Source organism: Moschus berezovskii, chromosome 20 (assembly GCF_049115385.1).
Source record: "Moschus berezovskii isolate FMDL1 chromosome 20, NW_MosBer_1.0, whole genome shotgun sequence".
Classification (NCBI taxonomy): domain Eukaryota; kingdom Metazoa; phylum Chordata; class Mammalia; order Artiodactyla; family Moschidae; genus Moschus; species Moschus berezovskii.
The window spans coordinates 67,642,916-67,666,753 of record NC_142479.1 but is presented as its reverse complement, the minus strand read 5'-3'; the positions used below and the strand labels follow the sequence as shown (position 1 = coordinate 67,666,753).

General features: G+C 54.6%; 2 protein-coding genes across 2 annotated transcripts; both read left to right on the top strand.

The window, feature by feature from the left end:
• The first annotated feature begins 1,953 nt into the window (after positions 1-1,953).
• On the top strand, positions 1,954-14,412 carry CDR2L (cerebellar degeneration related protein 2 like). Its single transcript, XM_055408637.2, has 5 exons — positions 1,954-2,087; positions 7,583-7,695; positions 8,014-8,162; positions 9,636-9,800; positions 10,881-14,412. The coding sequence occupies exons 1-5, from the start codon at positions 2,009-2,011 to the stop codon at positions 11,767-11,769; spliced, it is 1,395 nt and encodes a 464-aa protein (XP_055264612.1). The 5' UTR covers positions 1,954-2,008; the 3' UTR covers positions 11,770-14,412.
• Positions 14,413-16,413: 2,001 nt separating this feature from the next.
• MRPL58 (mitochondrial ribosomal protein L58) lies at positions 16,414-23,644 on the top strand. Its single transcript, XM_055408638.2, has 6 exons — positions 16,414-16,750; positions 19,498-19,534; positions 21,660-21,719; positions 22,757-22,839; positions 22,932-23,101; positions 23,326-23,644. The coding sequence occupies exons 1-6, from the start codon at positions 16,565-16,567 to the stop codon at positions 23,408-23,410; spliced, it is 621 nt and encodes a 206-aa protein (XP_055264613.1). The 5' UTR covers positions 16,414-16,564; the 3' UTR covers positions 23,411-23,644.
• Positions 23,645-23,838: the final 194 nt, after the last annotated feature.

Below are 23,838 nucleotides of genomic sequence, written 5' to 3'. Positions count from 1 at the left end.
ATGACCCTGTTAATTTCCTTCATAGCACATTTATTTCTCCCTGCTAGAATGCATGCTACAGAAGGGCAGAAACTGACTGTTTCTCAGCCATAGGATTTTTTTTCTTCTTGAGTAAGCTATTGTATTAAAATATAACATATTCAGAGAAATGCATGTATCATAAGTGATTTTTAAATGAACACACCTGTGTGTAACCAACTCCCAGATCAGAAAATAAAACACTTCCAGCCCCTCAGTTTCCCCCACATGTCTCCCCAATGCCGAATATTATCCTGATTGTTTTGCCATATATGAATGGAATTATGACACCCCCCCGCCCAATACCCACATTCTAATCACCAAAATCTTTGAATATGTTACTTCACCTGGCAAAAGGTATTTTGCAGATATGATTAAATCAAGGATCTTGAGGCAGATTATGCTGGATTATTCAGGCGGTTCCACTGTACACACAAGGGTCTTTAAAAAGTGGAAGAAAGAGGCCAAAGATGTCAGAGTGACCCAGTGTGAGAAGGGTCATCTTCTGTTGGTGGATTTCAAGATGGAAAAGGACGGCTATGGGCTATGGAATGTGGGCAGCCTCTAGAAGGTAGGAGCAGCAAGGAAAGAGATGCTTGCCTCCAGACGAGAACAAAGCCTTGCAGATAACTAGATATTAATCATCGAGAGCCATGTCAATCTTCTAACTTGTGGAACTGTAAGATAATAAATTTGTGTTGTTTGAAGCGACTAAATTTGGAGTAGTTTGTTACAGAAACAGTGGTGCCTCCTTCTTTTTCCCTACAGGTGTTGATTCTTCTAAAGAAGTTCAATGCCTTGTCACATGTTTATTGGGTCATTTATGAAGTGCTTGGTCAAGTCTTTTATGCACTTTTCCACTGAGCTTTCTTGTGGATTTGCAGGTGTTCTTTCTCTGTTCTGGATACAAGTTCTTTGTCGGATGTATTTGCCACATGTATTTAGGCTTTAATAGTGCCAGCGCGTGGTAGGTCCTAATAAAAACGAGTTACGTGTATACTTGATTCTGAAAACTCCTTTAAGGAAAGAATGTTTGGAGAGGTGCCACTACATACGGTGTAAGCAGTGTAATTGGGCGTAAGATATGGATCTCAAGTAGAGGGAAACGGGATCTTAAAGGGAAAGACCAAGAATGCGTGTAACAGAGTTCACCACTCCTAGCGTGAGGTTTCAGGCCACAGGTATTTAAACACAATTTCCTAAAGGTAATTTTAAATTAATTTTCATTCATTCCAAGAGTGTCCATGGAAGGTAGCAATGGGTCAGCCTGCTCTAGGCACTGAAGAGCCAGCTGAGAACGAGAGACAAGATCGTTGCTGTTAGGAGATCTACAGGGAGAGAGAGACAACAATAGGTAAACATCATAAAACGATTTCACACACTGAGATGTAAACTGGAGTGAGACTAGAAGGGGAGGGTGGATTCAGCAACAGCCAGACATCCTCATCGCGGAGATCCCGCCCTCGACCCCGCCTCCTGTTTTGCATACCTCTCCTGATTGGCCGGTGGCTGCTGGCTCCACCCCGCGGAGCTGGCAGCTCTGCAAGCGCGGGGCGGACACCGCCAAGATGCAGCGGCGGCTCCGGGTGTCGCCGGGCGGGCCGGGGGCATCGCGGGCAGGAGCCGGGCTGGGGGCGCCCTCCGCGGCACCCGCGCTCTCCTAGAGCCCCAGACCTGCCGGTCGGGCCGAGGACATCCTTGCCGCCTTCCCGCCCGCCGTCCCCGCCCGTCCACCCTTTGTGCAGCCGCCGCCCGGTGCTCCCCGCTCTGCAAGACCCCGGCCCGGCCGGCCAGCGGCAGCGAGCCAGCCCCGCGTGGGCGTCCGGCCGGCGGCCGATGGCGAGGGGGCGCGGCGCGGGCGGGGGCACTGCAGCCCGAGTCCGCGACGCGGGAGGCTCGGCCCGCCTCCGCCGCATTGTCCCGGGCCCCGCGCCCCGGCCCTGAGCCGCGCCGCCGCAGCGCCCGCCCGCCACCCGCCGCCTGCGGGGCCATGCGGAGGGCCGCCAGGATGGAGGACTTCGCGGCAGAGGAAGAGGAGCCCTGGTACGACCAGCAGGACCTGGAGCAGGGTGAGCGCAGGGAGCGGAAAAGCGGGGTGCGCCCCGCGACCCCTGTCCGCTTCTCCATTGTTGGGAGGTGTCACCCCGGGGAGGGCCGGGCTGCACCCGGCGTGCCAGACTCCTAGAGGAGATACGTCTGGAGAATGGGGACGTGGAGAGACGGTGGCCTGCCCCGGAAAAGCGGAACCAGACAGGTGGAGACCTGCAAAAGTCGGGGGAGCGGTCTTTTTTCCCCAAACAACCGGGGCGGACATCACCCAGTTCGCCCACCTCATTTTAGAGGCAGGAACTGCCCAGGAGCCCCGGGTATGGTTGAGGAGTCTGAGAATGCTAACTGGAAGTCTTTGGAGGCCAAGAGGCGGCTCGTTGGTTCTGTTTTGCCAAGTGGGGTTGTGTGGGGGTAGGGGTGAGGGGAGGAAGTTAATCCCATTCTAAATCCAGCAGCACCCTTCCCTGCCAGGATTCCGGAACTCACAGACTCCTAGAAAGTTTCCCCAGCTCCCTTCCCCTCCCGCGGGGGAGGTGATGAGGGTGCGGGCATCTTGCGGGTGAAGACAGCAAAGACAACTAGGAGTCCAACCCGCCTTCTGGAGGGAGGAGTCCCCGCAGCCCTTCCCCTGCTGGCCTTCTCCCAAGTGGCGCAAGGTCTCGAGCAGGTCGGATTTGGGAATTCTGAGCAGTGCCCCAGATCAGAGCCTGAGTAAAGAAGGAGCCACGTTTCGGTCTCTCCCATCTGAGGGCAAAGAGGGCGACTGGAAGGGGGTTGGTGAGGTGGCCGGGGTGACATCACTCCGAGGAGGAGGCGGAGCTGTTAGGACAGGAAGGAGGAGAAGGCTTGAGAGGGTCAGGGCCAAGGCCTGCTGGAGTCCAGTCCACCCTCTCTTCCCCAGAGTGCCTCCTCTGGGATGGTCAGAATTGGAGGGGCTAGGAAGCGTATCCTTGAGGTGACCATAGTCACACAGCAAGCCGGGTGGGTGTGGACAGTCTGGGTGTGGGCCGACAGCCTCCACTCTGGGTCTCCAACTCTGGGGCCCAGATACCTGCCTTTGCCCCTGTGTGAGGCATCTGCCCTGATCCTGGAGCCTTTGCGTTTCAGCCCTGACCCACAACCCCATGTGGCCAGATTTGCTGGTAGATGAGGCTCTGCCTTTGTGCTCCGGGCTGTGGGTTAATTGGAGCCTCTGGAGGACCAGGGTGGGACTAGGGGTGCTGGGCTGGACCCTGCCTCTACCCTCAGCCTCTACCCTTAGCCTTCCTGCCTGGAGTGAAATGCCGGATCCTGGCTGCAACACCTCCTTCCCCCACCCTGGGCCAACTACTCCCAAAACCTCACATTACACAAACACCTATCAGGCTCCACTGTGTCAGACGCTATACTGGGAGCTGGGAGAACCTACCTCCTAGGTGCGCCTGGGTAGGTGAAGTTGGGCTTGCAACTGAGTGGGGACGACAGGATGCAATGAGAGGGCTTCATGGAAGAGGTGGGCCTAGAAGGAAAGATTGGAAGCCGAGTGCCTGGGAAGATGGCCTCCTCGGAGGCAGATGCTAATGTCATTGCTGTCTCATTCCATTCCGTGCCCCTGAAGAAGGCTCTGGAACCATGCCCAGCCCAGATGTGGGAGGAAGGAGTCAGGGAGCAGGGCTGGCAGATGTGCTGCATCCGGAGAGGGAGGGATGCCCAGATCCCAGGGTGGCCGGGCAGCCAGGCTCTGGGGCCAGGGTCAGGAATGGGTCCCACAGGCCCCTGCTTTTCTGGCCTTGCTGGTCTGCAGCAGTTGGCCTAGCCTCATGGCCTGAGTAGCAGCTGGATCCCAGCAGCAAGGAGGGAAACCAGAGACAGTCTCAGAAGAAATGAGAGCTTTCGACCAAAATCCCAATGTCTGCTTGCCAAGGGCCAGGTGCAGGGTCGAGCCTGGGGACTTGATCTCCACCCTCCGGAGTCTCCACAGCCTAGCCGAGGAGGCAGAATTGGGATCAAACCAGCACTTGTGAGTGAGTCACAGGGACTCTGCAGCAGTGAGCCCTGCAGACAGTGAGAACAGACTTGAGGGCCCTCTGCTGTGAGATGCACAAGATTTTTGCACCCCCTTGGAGCTGGAGGGGGAACAGCCACACCCCCAACCCCCTACCCACCCCTACCATCCGGCAGAGGAAGGAAGGCCAGTGGTCTAGTGCAAACAGTACATGTACTAAAGCACAGAGTGATGTGAAAAGACCGCACCGGAAAGTGGGAATTATCCAGAGTGTCAGGGGTGGGGTTGGAGGAAGGCCCAGGCACAGCTACTGCAGCAACCACCCCTGTGGGGCCCGGCATGAAGCACTGGATAATGGAGTGAACTTGGGCCAGAGGCAAACCGCGTGGGGGATCGGGTGCCTGTTGCTTCCCCCTTCCCCTCACCCGATGGCCAAATTCTCTCCTGCCCAGTGCCCCCTAGTTGCCTCTGAGCATCCCCAGATGTGGTTTTTCTCAGCCAGCCCCATCCCTGCTGAGGATGGGCCCCAAATTTACTTTCAGATGCTTTGCCATCAAGCTCCTGTTTGACGTTTTTCTGTCGTAGTGGAGGGAGGCAGTGGGGACAAACAAGGTCCTCAGTTCTCGCTGTGTTCCCTCTGCCCACTGCCACAAGCATCCGTAAAAATAGAAAAAGCCATTAATTATTAAGCGCTGGCACTCTCTCTGCCTGCCTCCCTCCCCCAGCTTGGACCAGGTGTGGCTGGCCCTGTGGGTACCTCTTTCCAGGCTGAGAGATGGCTGCTGAGTCACACATTTGAAGTCTCAGGCTCCTGACCTTGAGTCTCAGCCTCAGGGCCGAGCTCTGACATGGCAAGGGGAGGAAGGTGAGTGACCCCAATTCCGCAGACCCAGAGTTCCTGATGTTGGTGCCCTGAAGGTTGTGAACAGACCCCTGTCACCCTGCCAGGTGGTAGCTGGCCTCCTCCCATCCCTTTTATCTTTGTCTTTTCTTCCCTGGGTCTGCCCTCTGTCCTTTTCCTATCTCCCTTCTCCCGAGTCAAGGGGGCTCCATGCTGACCCCAATCAGAAGGGGCAGTGGGATTTCAGGGTTTCCTTTCAAAGGCATCCCCCTGGTTCCCCGCCATTGTCTCTCAGGTTCTGGGGCAGTGCTCCCAGGCAACACCTTGACTGGCATTCAGAGCCCACTGCAGGAGACCCCAGAAAACTTAGGTCCAGGCAGGGGAGATGCCAGTTCAGACTCAGTACCTTCCCAGTAATGGTCCAGTGTAACCATTATTCTGGCTGTGGCAGGCTGTTTATTACTCCAGATTCCACTTCCAGCTTAGCCAGCTCCTCTGTTCCCCGACTCCTAGGCCCCGCTCCCACTCTGGTCTGGGGTCTGCACCCTGCCCAGAGCCATCCCCAGCCCTCATCTAGCTCGGGTCCTTTCCCCAGCACTAGGCTCCACTCGGTCCCCTGCCCTGAAGCTTCTAGACTTCTCTTGTGATCCTTCCTGGCAGCTCTGACCAGCTTGGCTTCCATTGTGATCCAGTTTCCCTGAAACCGTCTCTGGGATTCTCCCCTACCCCAAACTACTTCCATTGTGTTCTCTTCCTCCCCTTCCTTGGAATCACTAGGCGGCTCTGGTCACATTCGTTGCCTTCGACATCCCCAGTTTATAGTATGACTTGCAGCCACCCCAGCCCACCCCGCTGGTGGTAGGAATACATACCCAGCTTAGATGTTCACCTGGAAGAAAAAGCATAAAGTGCAGTTGTTCTCGGCCCTGCCTGTGACCTTGGACTCTAGCTTAAGTTTCAGGGGTTTCATGCAGATCATCCCCAGAGCCTGTCCCCCGAAGCCAAGGCAGGAGACAGCATCAGTAGCAATGGGCCCATTGTAGACCACCTGACCCAGTTCCCAAGGCGAAAAAAAAAGCTGCAATGAGTGTGACCTTCTGTTTTTCCATTTATACCTGAGTTATTTGAAAGGGTTTGTGGATGAGCCAAATGCTCACCATCTCGTTACAGAGAAAAGGGAGCTGGTGTGCCTTCCTCATCACGAACTAGGGATGGTTGGTCCTGCTGAATTTCCACCAAGCACAGCAGAAATGGACCTGCCCTCTTCTTTGAGACCACAATGTGATTCTTGGCTTCTCTTATAAATATATATTTAAATATAAATGAATAATATATATATAAATATACTACTCTTTGCTTCTTTTTTTAAAAAAAATTTATTGGAGTAGAGTTGATTAGCAATGTTGTGTTGTTTCTGTTCTACGGCAAAGTGAATCAGTTAGATAGATATCTACTCTTTTTTTAGATTCTCTTCCCATATAGGTCATTACAAAGTATTAAGTAGACTCACCTGTGCGATGGGCTTCCCAGGTGGCATTAGTGGTAAAGAACCCGCCTACCAAGGCAGGAGACATAAGGTGGTACAGATTTGGTCCCTGGATGGGGAAGATCCCCTGGAGAAGGAAATGGCAACCCACTCCAGTATTCTTGCCTGGAGAATCCCTTGGACAGAGGAGCCTGGTGGGATAGAGTCCATAGGATCACCAAGAGTCGGACATGACTGAAGCAACTTAGCGCGCATGCACCTGTGGTATACAGTAGATCCTTGTTCATTATCTTATACATTACCCTTTGTGTCTGAAAGGAGTTAGGCATATATATGTGGAAATATCCACTCCAAATGTCATGATACCCTCACCCAACTGCAGACCCACTTGAGATAATTTTTAGGGATTCTGGCACCTGCCACTTCCTTCTAACCCCCGCTACTCTCCACCACACAGCCCCCTAAAGACAGACGGGGCTTTGAAGCCTGGTCCGGTTCTAATACCCAGCAAACCCTTCCACCCGTTCCCCTGTTCAGTGAGCTCTGGTTGTCCTTCCAAGCCCACCTCCCAAGCTGCTCCTTGTCTGAGATTCCCGCCATCCGCACGGTGAACTCTCCCTTCCCTATCTTCCAGGGCACTTCGCCCCTCCGTATGCTGATGCTCTTATCACATTCCATTTACTCCTTCTTTCCAAAAAGACTTATTATTCACCTGCTCGGTGCCGGGTATTGTTCTAAGTCCTCAGGGTATCAGTGACTGAAACAGGCAAAATCCCTACCCTGTAAGCTTACCGTTCGTCAAGGGGCAGGAGCAAGTTAATGAGCAAATTGTTGGGTAAGTCAGGTGGCGATAGGAGCTAAGGAGAAAAATGAATCAGGGAGGGCGTGGGGTGGGGGAGGGTGTGATTTTGAATCAGTGTTTGAGAAAGGCTTCCTGGAGGAGGTGACGTTAAAGCACAGACTTGAGGGCACAGAGGGAGGAGCCCTGGGAGTGTCTGGGGAGAGGGCCAGTGCACACGTCTCCTCACGGCTTACGTCTCCTTCCAGGCCTGGAGTCTCCCCAGAGGCGGCCCCTGGGTCCCGGTTTTCTCAGGGTCCCCAAGGCTCAGCACAGAATCAATGTGCAGAACAGGAATGGGAGGGGCCTTCTGACTCCATTCTCAGTGGCTCATGCTCCGCCCACCCTCTGCCCCCTCCCCACCAGACTTGCACTTGGCCGCAGAGCTGGGGAAGACGCTGCTGGAGAGGAACAAGGAGCTAGAGGAGTCTCTACAGCAGATGTACTCCACCAACGAGGAGCAAGTGCAGGAGATCGAGGTGAGGGGCCCCCTGGGCCCTGTGCACGCTCCCCGACCCATCGAGGGCCCCTTAGTCTGTGTGTACCTGTGTGCAGCTTAGGAAAAGGTACCCCATCTTAGCAGACCCAGCCTTGACCCAAGAGCCTTGTGCAGTCCACAACCTGCACAACTGTCCCTGGCCGCCCCGTTGCGCCTCCAGCTCGGCCCCCTCCCTCCGCTGAAGACGAATACTCCAGAGCAAACCTGTTCCTGAAAGTGGGAGGAGGGTCCAGGCAGAGACATTTTCCCCAACCCAGTTCTGGAAGGTAACTATCCCACCCCTACCCTCACCCCCCAGTACCTGACCAAACAGCTGGACACGCTGCGGCACGTGAATGAACAGCACGCCAAAGTGTACGAGCAGCTGGACCTGGCGGCCCGAGACCTGGAGCTGACCAATCAGAAGCTGGTGCTGGAGAGTAAGGTGGCCCAGCAGAAGATCCACGGGTAAGGGCCGGGTGGAGGGCTGGGAACGTGGGGGTGGGATAGTAAGGGGGAGGCCCCAGGGCTGGGTGTACCTGCGTGTGTGTGTGGACCAGTGGGTGTGACTCAGATTACTTCTCCCAAAAGCCCAGGTCTGGGAACCTGGGATGATAGTGACTTTGCCCTCACTGGTTTGGGCTGGTTTAACATTCCAGCCGGAGAAGGCAATGGCACCCCACTCCAGTACTCTTGCCTGGAAAATCCCATGGACGGAGAAGCCTGGTAGGCTGCAGTCCATGGGGTTACTAAGAGTCGGACACGACTGAGTGACCTACTTTCACTTTTCACTTTCATGCATTGGAGAAGGATATGGCAACCCACTCCAGTGTTCTTGCCTGGAGAATCCCAGGGACAGCAGAGCCTGGTGGGCTGCCGTCTATGGAGTCACACAGAGCTGGACACGACGGAAGCAACTTAGCAGTAGCAGCAGCAACATTCCAGTCACAACCCTTCTTTAAGCACCAACTATATACCAGGCTCTGTTTTAGGGAAAACATAGTGATGGGGATGCAAAGACACTGTCCCGCCCTCTGGGAGGGAAGGCAGGTATGTGAATATTTCATTGCAGTGCAAAGTGATGAGTGATAGAAGAGTATACAAGCAACTGAGAACACAGGGCTTCCCAGGTGCTCCAGTGGTTAAGACTCTGCACTTGTACTGCAGGAGGTACAGGTTTGATCCCAGGTCAGGGAACAAAGATTTTGCACATCGTATGGCCCCCAAATAAATATAAATTAATTAAGTGAAAGTCGCTCAGTAGTGTCCAACTCTTTTTGACCCCATGGACTATACAGTCCATGGAATTCTCCAGGCCAGAATACTGGTGTGGATAGCTGTTCCCGTCTCCAAGGGATCTTCCCAACCCAGGGATCAAACCCAGGTCTCCCGCATTGCAGGTGGATTCTTTACCAGCTGAGCTACCAGGGAAGCCCAATTAAATAAAGTAAAAATCTTTAAAAAAAAAAAAAAGAAAAGAGCCTTCTGGTGGTCCAGTGGCTAAGACCCCTCACTTCCAATGCAGGGGTCCCAGGTTTGATCCCTGGCCAGGGAACTAGATTCTACAGGTGACAACTAAAGATCCCACATGCCGCGACTAAGATCAAAGATTCTGGGTGCTGCAGCTAATACCCAGCACAGCCAAATAAGTAAATAAATACGTAATAAATAAGTAAATTAAAATAAATAAGGAGATACATGAAAAAAGGAAGAAACGGAGGGAGGAGACATGGAGAAGTGTTGGCTTGGCCTAGGAGGCAGAGCGGAAGCGTGGGTCCTTGGCTGCCCAAGGAATTCCTCGTCTGACCTCAGCCCCAGGCAGCGTGGCTCAAGGTTGCCTGTCCGGCCCAAGCCTCCAAGCCCTCCCAGGGCTGCAGTGAGGAGGGCTGGCCCCGTCCCCTGAGCGTCCCTCCCATCCGTGTGTGCCCCACTCCACCCCAGGCTGACAGAGACCATCGAGCGCCTGCAGACCCAGGTGGAGGAGCTGCAGGCCCAGGTGGAGCAGCTGCGGGACCTGGAGCAGCTGCGCGTGCGGCGGGAGAAGCGTGAACGCAGGCGCACCATCCACACCTTCCCCTGCCTCAAGGAGCTGTGCACCAGCCCCCGGTAGGTGAGGGCACACTGGGCCCGTCTCCATGGGGTGAGGGGAAGCCAGGGTGGGCGCCGGGCAGCAGGTGGGAGGAGGGTTGTTGCATCCTCTGGGCTGTTGCAGGAGCAGGTCGTGGAGCTAACAGCAGTCAGCCACTGGCGCTGTGAGCCCTGGCCACATGCCCACCACGCTGCTAAGTGACTTAATTCTCATGGCAATATGGTGAGGTGTAGTTTATCATCCCTGCCACTCAGAAGAGGAAATTGAGACTCTGAGGTCACCTGCTTAGCAAGTCAGAAGTCTCACCCAGGAGGGGTGAACCACTGTCCCTTTCAGTTCCCATTAAGCCTTTTGAATTGGGATGACTTACATGGTGGGGGACTTCGCTGGTTGTCCAGTGGCTAAGACTCCGCGCTCACCATTCAGGGGGCTCGGATTCGATCCACGGTCAGGGAACTAGATCTCACATGCCACAACTAAATATCCTGCATGCTGCAATAAAGATTGATGATCTAAGACGTGGCACAGCCAAAAAAAAAAAATTTTTTTTTTTTAAAAGAAGAATACACACCATGGATTTAATGGGTGTTTAATGACCTTAATAAAGGTCCTGGCAAGAGACAGACAGCTCCCCACCCAGGTTAATTGAGGACGGATCAATAAAGAGGTGTGGGCAAGGTGTGGAGAAACTAGGCTACACCCTGGGGTTGCAATAGTCAGGAGCTGATACCATCCTGAGACCTAAAGGGACCAGAAGGGAGGATCCTGGAACCTAGACGGCATGGAGCAGGCTTCCTGCCTGCCCCGCAGTAACCAGGGAAGAAGCCCAGGGAGAGACATTCCCGGCGACCTCGCTCTGCTCCCCGCCCCCCCGGACCTCCTGCCGGTGGCTCCCATCGCTGAACCCAAGAGAGAGCCAGGACACCTGGCTGAAGCGAAGGGAAAGCTCCCAAGGCAGAGAGCCGGGGGAGAAGGCCCGGGAGTGACTCTAGATGGTCAGAGCATGCAGCCCAGTGGGGCGGAGAGATACGGCTGGGCTCCAAGGGCCCGGCCCGCGGCGCCCTCGCTCTCTGCCCACTGCCCCTGCTCCCTCCCAGGTGTGAAGATGCCTTCCGCCTGCACAGCTCCTCCCTGGAGCTGGGCCCGCGGCCCCTGGAGCAGGAGAACGAGCGGCTGCAGACCTTGGTGGGCGTGCTGCGCTCCCAGGTGAGCCAGGAGCGGCAGCGCAAGGAGCGGGCGGAGCGCGAGTACGCGGCGGTGCTCCAGGAGTATTCGGAGCTGGAGCGGCAGCTGTGCGAGATGGAGGGCTGCCGCTTCCGCGTGCAGGAGCTGGAGGCCGAGCTGCTGGAGCTGCAGCAGATGAAGCAGGCCAAGACCTACCTGCTGGGCCGGGAGGACCACCTGGCCGAGGCCCTGCTGGCGCCCCTCACCCAGGCGCCCGAAGCCGACGACCCCCAGCCCGGCAGCAGCGACGACTCGGGCCCCCAGGACGGGGTCTCCTCTCCGGCCGCCTCCCCGGGCCACGCCGTGCGCAAGAGCTGCAGCGACACGGCGCTCAACGCCATCGTGGCCAAAGACCCGGCCGGCCGGCACGCGGGAAACCTCACGCTGCACGCCAACAGCGTGCGCAAGCGGGGCATGTCCATCCTGCGCGAGGTGGACGAGCAGTACCACGCGCTGCTGGAGAAGTACGAGGAGCTGCTGAGCAAGTGCCGGCAGCACGGGGCAGCGGTGCGGCACGCGGGGGTGCAGACCTCGCGGCCCATCTCCCGGGACAGCTCCTGGAGGGACCTGCGGGCGGGCGAGGAGGGCCTGGGGGAGGCCAAGGCGGAGAAGAGCCTCAGCCAGCACGTGGAGGCCGTAGACAAGCGGCTGGAGCAGAGCCAGCCCGAGTACAAGGCGCTCTTCAAGGAGATCTTCTCCAGGATCCAGAAGACCAAGGCCGACATCAACGCCACCAAAGTCAAGACGCACAGCAGCAAGTGACGGTTCCGCCCCCTGCCCCCCCCCTGCCCCGGGTCAGGCCAGTGGGGGTCCCTCGAACCTGGGCCCTGCAGCCTCTGGTGAGTGAGGGAGCCCTTTTAGCAGCAATACACCCCCGAGGGAGGTTGTCCTCTGACCCAGGGAGCAGTGGGGGACACCCATTCTCTGCTGATGATGGAGGCCTTCCTCGTGTCCCAGGACCCTCCGTCACCCATGCCAGCCCCCAGGCACAACCCACAGATTGCAAGCCAAACGTCCCCACTCCCCTGGGGATTCTCAGCTCTCCCAGCCCTGCCCCCTGACCCCGGGCCTTGCTCTCAGATTTGTGGCCAAGCTTCTGAAAGCCATTCTGGACCCGTTGACTTTTTTTTTTTTCAAGTTGGTTTTCCTGAGAGACTTTTTTGCAAGGAAAGTTTTCCTTGACCCCCCCCTCCCCTTGCCACAACTGGAAACACTTGAAAGGGGACCACAGAGCCAGCTGTTGCAGGTTCTAGGGGTCTCCCGGACCATCCACTGCTTCTCCCCTGCTGTGACACACTGTCATTCCCTTCGCACCAGCTGCCCTGCCTCAAGGGTCCTGACCAGGTCAGAGATGGCCCCTGCCGGGCAGAGCAGAAAGCCTGAGCCAGGCCTGAGCGACCCTCGATGCCAGTCCTGGTGAGGGCGGGCTTCTCCCTGGACACTCTCAGCCCACTGCAGATTTGTAGCCAATCAACTCAGAGCCAGCCTCCCCGGGTTCCAGCCCCAGAAATGCCTTCTGGGTATCAAGACTTCTAGGGGTCCAGGCGATGGGAGCTCCCATCTCTGCACTCCTCCTCTGACTCACCGAGCTTGGCCTCTGCCTGTCCCAGTCTCAGGGACCACATCGTGTCTCGTTCACCCCCACGTTCCCCACCACCAGGCCCACCCCACCACAGGTCATGAGTGCCACCCTCAGAATGTCCTGGGCATGTGCCACCAGCCCATGGTTCCAGCATCCTCCCCTGCCCCCCTTTACTGCGCCTCCTCCAGGATGCTTACCCCACCCTGGGTAGTATTGAAATGGGACTAGATGGGGAACGTGTCTCCTCCTTCCCATAAAATGCCTGCTCTTAACCACTCAGCTTTGTGGGGGGGCTTTTGAGGACCCAGGAAGGGCAGGGACTTTATCTTGTGTTAAGGCTTCAGAAGATCCAGCTTCAGCTAAGAGAGGCCCAGATCCCCAGCTTGCCCTTCAGGGCTCCCCATTCCTTCTACCGTCTATCCTGAGACCCTAGGGATTGAAGTAGGGAAGTCCACAGTGGCCCTGGCCTCTGTGCTGGGAACCCAGTGGGGAACCTTCATGCCTTATCTGTTTCTAAGGGGTTTTCTTAACAAGCCTCACACCCTCCCTGGAGGTACCACCCTGCTCTCCGGGCGGCACTGTGATGAGACCTGTCAGCTGGTCCTTCCGTTCACACATCTTGGAAGCTTTCGTCCTTTGGAGCCAAACAGCTCCCAGCCCTCCGTGTGTCTCTGTCATCTAGGGTGGAGGGGGTGGGATGGAACAGGACAGGTGGGGGAATGGCTCCTGCCTCTTTGCTCCCCACTTCTGTAGCTGCCGACCAGCGTCATCTTTGAAGTATACATGAGAGAAATATATTTACAAATGCTTTATTCTCTTCTTTAATAAAAAAAAAAAAAGCACCAGTATTCTAAAAGCAGAAATGGCTCTGGAGCCAAGTGGTCCTGTCTGTGCATCTCCTACACCAGCCTCCCATCACACAGGCGGGGGGCACATCCGGACTTCACTCCCTTGTGATTGGCAGCCAAACAGCAGACTCTTGGAAGTTTCCATATTTGTTGAGTGCCAGCCATGCCAGAAGTGTTGCCTTGCCAGGTGCCCCGTGGGGTAGACTCCTTGCTGTACCGATTTTGCAAATCCCTCCCCCAAACCACACCTGCCAACAGCCCAGGTAATCAGAAGTCAAAGAAGATGCTCCTGAATCTGTGGGGGAGTCAGTTTCTTGCACCCTGCTCCAAACTCCCATTCCCGAACGTCCAATCAGCTTTGTGGATCCCAATCCCATGTGGAAAAGCATCCCGTCTTCAGTGGGGGTATGCTCAGGGACCTCCCACCAACCCCCGTCTCCCCCCACATTCCAGAACGAGCCAGGAGCAACTTTCCTTGAACCCGGGAGGTGAGGACTGTGGTGTGGGGAGCACAGAGCTGGGTCCCAAATTGGCAAGGAGCTTTTTACATTATCTGAATAGCAAGGTGGTTTTTACAGCATACAAGCGGCTGTGGGATCTTCCGGTCCTGCTCTGCCCTGTTTCCAGTGGGCAGGAGAAAATGTCATGTGACTCCCAAAGCCATCAGACCTGAGATGTAAAGGAAACTGGGGCTTGTATCCAGCCAGGCCTTTTAAATCACCCTTACCCTCAGCCAACTACCGAGGCAGCAATACAGTCTCTGACGGGGATCCAATCCCAAGACTCAGAGGTTAAGTCAGTAACTCAAAGTCACGTAGGAACAGTCGAACCCAGACCTGATTAATTCCAGTATGTGATACTGCATGTTCCTTGTCTCCACACAATGCTGAGTTCTAAAAGCCAGACTGACCTAGTGAAAGCGAAAGTGTTAGCCGCTCAGTCGAGCCCGACTCTTTGTGACCCCAAGGACTGTAACTTGCCAGGCTCCTCTGTTCCTGGGGTTTTCCAGGCAAGAATACTGGCATGTGTAGCCATTCCCTTCTCGAAGGGATCTTCCCGACCCAGGGATCCAACCTGAGTCTCCCACATTGCAGGTAGACTCTACTGTCTGAGCCATCAGAGAAGCCCCTAGGGCACTCAAAACAAGAAGAAAGAAAATCCTGCGTGAACCCCTACATGGGATTGGTACCCCCAATCACAGCTATAGAGAAGGGCTGGTGTCAGCAAGTTTCTTGGCTTCCAGGAATGGCTTGATGGTCCCTTATCTTCCCCCCTTCTCATCCCTACGCACGTCCCTCCGGAAGCACCCTTTCAGCCTATGGAGAACCAGAGAAGGGAAGAAGGCTGGCCTCTGCCTTCAGCATCACCCTTTCAAGAGAACAGGCGGTGCCTCTCAGGCCTGCTTCTCCCAAAAGGGTCTCGATTCTGGAGGGTTCATGGCAACAGCAGGTAAAAGGAACTTGCCAGCTGCTCTTCTCTCCACCCCAGGGTAGCTGGTTCCATTCTCTCTGCTACCTCCATCCTCTCCCAGAATCCAGGCCACCAGATGGCCCGAGCAGGCTGTGTTTATTTGGGGCCATGGAAACCTGCAGTTTCCTTTTCCTATCACTCTGGGTCAGGCATAGAGCTGGAGCCCAGCCTTAGAGCAATGATGCCACGGGATGGTGCGTTCATTATTCATAATCCCTGAGCCGTCAACCTGGGTGAGTCCCTGGCTTTGCCTCCCTGAGCAGCTTTTCCCAGTCACCATGGAGATGCCTCTGTTCACGCTTGAGGTTTTGGGACTAAGGCAGGGAGGGTCCCAGGAGACTCCCCTTAAAGCCTAGAGCCCCAAAGGCACACGTCAATTGCCATTCCCTTCCTAGTCTGGGTTTATAAAGCCAGTGCTTGTATAAAGCCAGTGCTTGGGAAGTATTTCTTTTTTTATCCCCTCCAAAAGAATTTGCCTATATTAGTGAGGCAAAAATGATAAAGCCTTGACCTGATGAAGTCTATTTCAAACAGCTAGCATTCCTAGGGGCATGTTTGTCTAGGTAATTATGTTCTTCCTAAAAATAGAACCTGCTATTAAGAAACAACCATTAGTGTTACTAATAATCACTAACATTTATTGAGCTCTGTTTTCGTTTTACCTCTCTGCCTCTCAGCAAAGCAACCGAGCTAACCTTTAACTGTTTCCAAACACTGCTGGCTCTGTTTCAAACCTTTCTCAGAGTAAGAACCTCTCAGTTTTGGAGTTCATCTTTTAACAGTTCTCTAAAAAGAGCTCTACTTAGTCTATCTGTAGCTGTCTGAATCTGTACCTATTTCCCCATCCTCATCCTATCTTCTGGCTAAAAGAAACTGCCATCTTGCTCCACAGATCCTGGGGCTCGGAGAGGGCGGAGGTGGGGTGGGGGAGATGGCCCACTTTTTAAAACATTTCTTTCTGGACCTGCCCGCCTCCTAGCCCACCTGGTGTCTGTAATGCTGAGCCTTCTTCACAGGTGCTCTGCGGGGATCTGCTTTTAGGCTACCTTGTGAATGAGCCTGAAGTCACTAAAACTCACCTCTGGCGGGGCTCAACTTTCAAAAACACCTTTCCAGAGAATTTCTTTATCAGTATCTTTTTTGAGGAGCTGTGATGAGCCAGGTTCTGGGTACCGGAGATCCAACAGTGAGCCACTGCCCTTCTAGAGGTGACTGCATTCTGGCTGGGAGATAGGTAACAGACAGGAAAATAAGATCGAAAGATGTGAAAGGGGGCGGGGGGGAGAATAAAGTGGATGAAAGAGTAAAGGGGTGGAGATGAACCCGGGCAGGCCTCGTCGATGCTGTGAGATTTGGGGGAAGCGCGGTCCGGGAGGGCACAGGCTGAAAGCGGGGAAGTGGTGTGTCTGGGGTTCTTTTCACCAGGAGGCTGCCTTGAGAGCTCGCCAACGTCTTCTCCACCGCGGCGGCTACCCTCAGAGGCTTCCGGGGCCAAGGAAGCCGCTAGCAGGCTTCTCCTGAGGGCCACGCTGGGCGTCCTGCTCGATTCCTGCCTACGGCAGGCACTCAAGGCCGAGCGGAACCAAAGTCCCGAGGGAAGCGCGGGCCCGCGGACCGCGAGAGTAAGAACGCACCGGAAGCGCCCCCAGGGCCGAACATGGCGGCCGCCAGGTGCCTGCGCCGGGGTCTGAGCCGAGCGGAGGCCTGGGTGCTGCCGCCCCCCGCGCGCTGCTGCCACCGGGCTCTGCACAGACAGGTAGAGGGCACCGAGTTCCGGAGCGCCTACAGCCTGGACAAGCTCTACCCGGAGTCGCAGGGCGCGGACACCGCCTGGAGGGTCCCGGTGAGCCAGGAGGGCCTGCCTGCAGGGGCGTTTCCTGGACTCCGCCGGGCGACGCCGGGGAGCCAGGGCCCCACGCGCGAGGAGAGCGGCTGGCCCGGGGGCAGACGCCCTCAGACGCGGCGGTTGCCGCGAGCCGAGGCCGGTTGCGCTAGCAACCGCGGGGTTGGGGCGGATGGCGGCACCCGGTGTCGCCTGAGGTGTGCGGGCGCCGGGAGAGCACGCTGGCTTTGCTTCTTCCAAGACCACTTCCTCGTCTATTCCCCGTCCCTCAGGCCCAGATTCTTGTCCTCAGGGAAAACTGCCCTCCAAGGCGGACAGTTAAGGCAGGAAGCTGCCAAGTGGCTCTCTTTGAGAGCCTTTTGGCGAGTTACGTGATCACTGGCCTCCAGCACACCTGAGGAAACAGGGCTTCTGGTTCGCTTCCTTAGGATGCTCGCTGTGTGCAGGCGCTGTATCAGGGCCCAGGGCAGGAAAATGAGGACGCACCCAGTTCTATTAAGTTTCCACCTACAGGACTACAAGAGAGCATCCTGTCATTCACTCACTCATTCAACAAACTGCTGTTGAAAGCATGCTGGGTACACTGCACTAGGCATGTGGATAGAGTAGTGACCAAAACACAGACGTCCTGATGCTGGTCAGTTTACCCGCTAACGAAGGGACACCGGCAACAAAGAAAAGCAGTGATACAGCATATGTGACACTTTGGAGAAAATAAAGCCCAGAAGGAAGAAGAACTGCTACGGTCGGGAGTGGGGTTACAGTTTTAAGTAGGGTAGTCTGATGAGACCTCTGAGGTGATGCTGCAGTAAGGACCTGGAGGAAACAAGGCAGAAAGCCATGAGAAGAGGAGCATTTCTTATGGGGGGGAACAGCAGGTGTCACCCTCTCAAGGGGTAGCATGTTCGTCTGGTTCAAGAAAGAGCAAGCAGGCCAGTGTGGCTGAGCAGCAGAGTCAGAGGTGAAACTAAAGAGGAGAGGAGTGAAGGGAGGCCTGTTTGTAGCGCTTATGGGCTTTTCGCTTTACTCTGAATGTGATGGAGGCAGAAGAGTGGAATGATCCAACTTAATTTTACAAAGATCACTTTACTAGAGAATAGACTGCAGAGTGGCAAGAACAGGAAGACCAGCAAGGAGATCGCAGTAATACAGGCAACAGATGATAAGCAGGGGGACTTTCCCGGTTGTCCAGTGGCCAAGACATTGCACTCCCAGTATAGGGGACCCAGGTTTGATCCCTGGTCAGAGAACTAGTAACAGATTCCACATGCCACAACTAAGACCCAGTAGGGCAAAAAAAAAAAAAAGATGATAAGCAGGGTGGAAGCAATAGGAGTCATGAAACTTGGTCGTGTTCTAGATAAGTTTTAAAGGGAAAGCCTACAGAAGTTGCTAATGGATTTTCTGGGAGAAGTGTGAAATAAGAGAGGAACGGAAGTCTAGGGCCCTGAGCAATGTAAAGACTGAGTTGCTGTTAATTGAGATGATGGAGTGGCAGTGACATTCGTTTGTCCTTTCATTCACTCAACAAAAAGTTTCTTGTGCACCAAGTGTGTCAGAAACTGTTTCGAGCATTACAGATACAGCCTCGACAAACTAGTTCCCACCTCATGAAGCTTACGTTCTAACAGAAGGAGCAGAAGTAAACAAATGAGGAAAACATGTCAGAGAGTGAGAAGTAATGACTGGAGGGCTTTGACAGGAGAGCCAGGGAGCTGCTTCCGGTTGTCAGGAAGGGAAGTCTTCTTTGAGGAGGCCGGAGGTTTGAGGCATCAGTTAGGCACCTGGGAGGGGACATTAAATAGCAGTGAGCTCTGCGGGTGTGGAGTCGGAGAAAGAGGTTTGAGTCTGAGCCAGAAATATCACCAAGGATGATATTTTCAAAGGAGATGGGTGCAGGGTTCTAGGGAAAGAGTTAGAGAAGAGGAAGGATCTCAGGGACATTGCAGTGTTTCAGGTTTGCAAAGAGCAGGCAGAGGAGAGTGAAGAAAGTCACAGGAGGTGAGAGGGAACCGGAGAGGCCAGCTCAGGAGAGGGAAGAGCGTGCTTGAAGGAAGGCGCCGCCCGGGCTCACCAGTGCTGCTGACGTGGTGTACGTTGAGGATTTCACTGCCAGATAATTCTAAGATGAAAAGGGATGAAGGCAGCCAGAGCAGGGACAGGTGAAGCCCCTTTGAGCCTGGGAGGCCAGAAGAGCCTCCAAGTGGGTGGTGTTCGTGCTGGGCCCGTGGACAGGAGGATTTAAGGCCACAGGGGAACAGCTCAGGAGAGATGTGGAGGCGGGAGGTCCTGGAGTGAGTAGTTCAGCTTGACACAAACCCTCAGGGCCCCTGTGCTGGTCACTGTTGAAGGCAGACAGCCTCGCACTCAGGCCTCCCGCGGTCTGCGGCTCGGGGTGGGCAGAGGGTGTTTCTCGGACTCTCCCTGATGCCCACGTACTGTAGCCCCTTCCCTCCTCCCAGGCTGCTGATGGTGCCAACCCCAGCTAAGCGGGCTGGGGTGCAAGGCGGGTGGCAGGGAGGGCTGGAGAAGTCAGTCCCATTTCCTGCAGGAGTGTTTCTGAGGCAGTACCTCTGGAGCCTGGGGAAGCTTTTTTTGTCATCTCAACACAATTTAGCTGGGGACCTGAAAATAGTTTTATTACATTCATGTTGTGGCTTTACATCGTTTCCTTTTTGTCTCTCTGGACAAGTTAGGAGTCACTCAGCAGCTAATATTCACCTGACACTGTGTATGTTTCATTACAGGGTGACACAAAGCAAGGCAACGATGACATTCCTGTAGGTGAGTGGTTTTGCTTCACAGAAAAAAACCCGATCGTTTCCTCCCCCTGTCACACATTCCTCCCCAGCCCAGTGAAAGTAAAGAAGCCATCTTTGAGGGTGCAGAAGGGGAGTCCTTGCAGCATTGTTGAGAAGAGGAAGGAAACAGAAAGTGAAGAGGCAGCCCCCCCGGAGCACTGGGCAGCCCCCAACACAATGGAGAGCTCCCGATGGGCTTCTGACCTGGAACAGTCTTTCCACTAGGTGAACTGGTCATTTTCTGAAAAAAGTCAGATACAGAAGCATCTCTATAGGGAGATGCCATTTGTGCCTTACTTGTATATATCTATCTATCTGAGGCACATGTTTCTGGATGTCCACACGGATCTGAAGGATGTGGAGGGCACTGGATACAGGGGGTGCCCCGAGGGGGGAGCGGAGACAAACTTGGGAACTTGGTGTCTGGGAAACAGGAGTGGGGACGTCTCCCTGTAAACCATTTGCATAACTTCAAAGTTTTGTGCTCATTGAGCCTAAGATGTGGTCTGTAAAGAAACAAGCAGGCCCCTTGAGAGTCAAAGGGTTTCTGGCACCCACAGACAGCGAAAGGAGAGCAGCCGAAGGCGCCAGCTCGAGGTGGCCCTTGGCTCAAGGTGACCCCGAAACAAGGACGCCGGTAACCACGGTCTAAAGCAGAGGAGCCGGCGGCCTGCTGCTGCTCGGTAGTTTGAAGCTGGCAGTGGTGCCTTGTGGCGGGAGGAGGCAGAGAACCAGGGACAGCAGAGCCCCTCTCCTGACAGCCTGGGTGGACGGGAGGGCAGCGGGAATGGCCAGTCACCATTTCCTCCTCACCTGCCTCTGAGAGGGTCCCAGGCCTCTGTAGACGCTGATGAGCACCCTGCCCCCGCCCAGAACCGCAGGCATTCATCACCTATTGGGAAAAATAAGTTCATTTGATTTTTTCGAAGGGCAGAAAACCTCTCAGCAGCCATCTGGAGATGTCCCCACTCCCATTGAGGCCCGCTCCCCACAAGCATGAGGCCACAGTGCCTCACCCCCCCAGAGCCCCTATAGCCACCCTCTCCTGAAATTTGCCCACTGCCATGCCTTCCCGGCTCTCCTCAGACACTACGAGGCTGCTTTTCATGAATTATAAAAGTAGAAGGAATGGAGAAGGAAATCACAACCCACTCCCATATTCTTGTCTGGGAAGTGCCATGGGCAGAGGAGCCTGGCGGGCTACAGTTGATGGGGTCTCAGAGAGTCGAACGTGACATAGCAACTGAGCAACAGCAACACACAGTCAGCAGATTGCGATTTGGGGAAACGCTTCCTGATGGAAATGTGGCGTAAAATGGAGAGTGAAGTGACCTGGCAGTGTGGAATATAGAGTTTTGTAAGAAATGAAAATTGGTGTATAGAATAATAGTTGCAAATATTCAACCAATAAAGTCTTAGCTGCTCAGTTGGCTCCAATTCTTTGGGACCCCATGGACTGTAGCCCACCAGGCTCCTCTGTCCATGGGATTCTCCAGACAAGAATACTGGAGTGGGTTGCCATGCCTTTCTCCAGGGGATCTCCCTGATCCAGGGATTGAACCTGGGTCTCCTGCATTGCAGGCAGATTCTTTACAGCCTGACCCACCAGGGAAGCCTGTTCAAACAATAAAATTTGTGGGTAAAGGGGGAAAAAAAAGTAGAAGGAAGCAACCTCAGTGTACAGATTCAAAACAAAACCAAGACACAGGGAAGCAGCGAAGCTTTGCTGGGGTCACAGTCAGTCTGTGCTGAGCCGGCGTTAGAAGACGGGACTCCCGCCTCCAAATGGTGTGCTCATTCACCAGCAGGCGTTCTCATCCGCTAACCACGGGCTTGGCTCGGAGATGCACGTGGAACGCATGAGGAAGGATACACACTGGCCAGCCAGGGTGTCCGTGACCACCGCACTTCGAAATACAACTGAACTTCAGTTTGTCCCTCAGTTTGGGCTTTGAAAGAGTCTTTGCTTTAAAACAAACAGCAACAAGCGAGGGCAGTCAGATCTAGCGGCATGCACTAGACCAGGATTGCACAGCCCGGGGCGTCATTTTACATCCTTTGCTGTCTCTGGCCTGGGACTCACCTTGACAGCGCGTGGTGTTTTTCAGATCGCTTGATGATATCTTACTGTCGGAGCAGTGGTCCTGGGGGCCAGAACGTGAACAAAGGTATGCGGTGCCTTGTTTTCTTTTGCGCTTAGCTGAGATGGACTGGAGGAATTCTGTGTTTACATTCGTGTGGAAATAAAGGGTTTTTTTTTTTTCCCCAGAAGCTTAAATACTGCCAGTTTATATAATAACCCCCTTTATTCTTCTGACTGTGGTCTGATCCTCGGACTCCCAGCTGCGGGTTGCCAGGACTGGGATCGGCCTGGGAGTCTGAACAAAGGGGCCGCACAGTGTGAGTTGGCAGCCTGCTCCCAGAACAGGTGCCTTCATTCTTGTGAGACTCACGCCCCCTCCCCCCACCGCATTCTTGTCAGAACCCAGTAAACTGTGAGAGAAAGAAACCACTGGGCATTTCATTCCTGGAAGTCTGGGTTCTTTGGTTTGGTTTTTAATTTTATATTGGAGTATGCTGCTACTGCTGCTAAGTTGCTTCAGTGGTTTCCGACTCTGTGCGACCCCATAGACAGAAGCCCACGAGGCTGCCCTGTCCCTGGGATTCTCCAGGCAAGAACACTGGAGTGGGTTGTCATTTCCTTAGCCGATTAACAATGTTTGATAGTTTCAGTTGCACAGCAGAGACTCAGCCGTACATATCCATGTATCCATTCTCTCCCAAACTCGCCTCCCATCAGAGTGCCCTGTGCTATACAGTAGGTCCTGGTTGGTTATCCACTTACCTGGAAGTTTTTTTTTTTTTTTAATATTTATTTATTTGGCTGTGCCAGGTCTTAGGTGTGGCATGTGGGATCTAGTTCCCCGACCAGGGATCAAACCTGGGCCCCCTGTGTGAGGAGCTTAGAGTCTTAACCCTGGACCACCTTGGAAGGCCTGGAAGTTTATTTTTATCCAGAAGCACCTCACTGTCCTGGCAGGCTCTTCCACGGCCAAGTTGGTCTCCCCAAGTTCACACAGGACAGGAGCATCCCTGGGTGGGCGTCTCACCTCCCTGTGGTTCAGAGTCCGGTGGTCACCAGCCACCCGGATGCTGAGGGTGACTGAGCGTCTCAGTGACCTGCGCTCCCTCCCTTCATCGACAGTGAACTCCAAGGCCGAAGTCAGGTTCCACCTGGCGAGCGCCGACTGGATCGCAGAGCCCGTGCGGCAGAAGATGGCCCTCATGGTAAACCGCCAGCCCCTGCTCTCCCTGTAACCCCTCAGTCACTAAGAAACCTCTTCTCTGCAGAACTCTGGTTTTGCCTTTGTCCTCTGCAGCACAAAAATAAGATCAACAGGGCGGGAGAGCTGATCCTCACGTCTGAATGCAGCCGCTATCAGTTCCGAAACCTGGCAGATTGCCTCCAGAAGATTCGAGCCATGATTGCTGAGGCCAGCCAGCCAGCCACGGAGCCGTCCAAAAAAGATGCTGCACTTGAGAAACTCAGGTCCTTCAGAACATGCCCCAAGCTTCTGTAAACCGATTCACGTGGGCGAGGGGGCCACACAGGGAAGAAAGGAGGCGGGGGAGGCCCGAGACTGGTAGCGGGCAGACAGACCTCATGTGGAGGCCCCAGCCTGGCACCTGCTGCCTCGGCTGCCAGATCCTCTCGCCACCTTGAGAGGCGCTGATTGGGCATTTGGGCGTAACTGTGTTCCTCTTTGTTTTCAGGATAGAAAACATGAATCGCGAAAGGCTCCGAAAAAAGAGAATAAACTCTGCCATCAAGACAAGCAGGAGGGTCGACATGGACTGAAATCATCCCCTCAAGCCTGCAGAGCCCCTCTTCAGGACACCCAGGCAGCCTGGACACCATCAAGAGATGGGTGTCTGTTCGTGTCACCATCTGTCACATCGGAACGGTCGCAAGAATGTCCTTCGGGAATGAGGGTTGTAGGCCCTGGTCACCGAGGTCTTTAGAAGTGATCACCATGTTGTCAGACCTTCATTATCCATTAACTGTTTTAGTTGCAATAAAATTCTAAACTCAGCAGGCTTCCCCTTCTCATTCAGAATGCGTCAGGACAGAATTCCTACCTTTTCTCTTGGTTGAAACCTGCCTGGTAATTATTGACCAGCGCTGACCGTACAGTCCAGAGGGGCACAGAGGGGTGAACTGTGGGGTCTGCCCTCAGGAACACGAGGGCAGAAGGGCTGAGCCAGGTGGGTGGGCATCAGAGCTGG

Coding starts and splice junctions, on each gene's coding strand:
- MRPL58 (XM_055408638.2), top strand. CDS start 16,565: ATGGCGGCCGCCAGGTGCCTGCGCCGGGGTCTGAGCCGAGCGGAGGCC. Junction 19,535..21,659: donor CAACGATGACATTCCTGTAG/GTGAGTGGTTTT, acceptor GGTGTTTTTCAG/ATCGCTTGATGATATCTTAC. Junction 23,102..23,325: donor GCTGCACTTGAGAAACTCAG/GTCCTTCAGAAC, acceptor CTTTGTTTTCAG/GATAGAAAACATGAATCGCG.
- CDR2L (XM_055408637.2), top strand. CDS start 2,009: ATGCGGAGGGCCGCCAGGATGGAGGACTTCGCGGCAGAGGAAGAGGAG. Junction 8,163..9,635: donor GCCCAGCAGAAGATCCACGG/GTAAGGGCCGGG, acceptor ACTCCACCCCAG/GCTGACAGAGACCATCGAGC. Junction 9,801..10,880: donor GAGCTGTGCACCAGCCCCCG/GTAGGTGAGGGC, acceptor GCTCCCTCCCAG/GTGTGAAGATGCCTTCCGCC.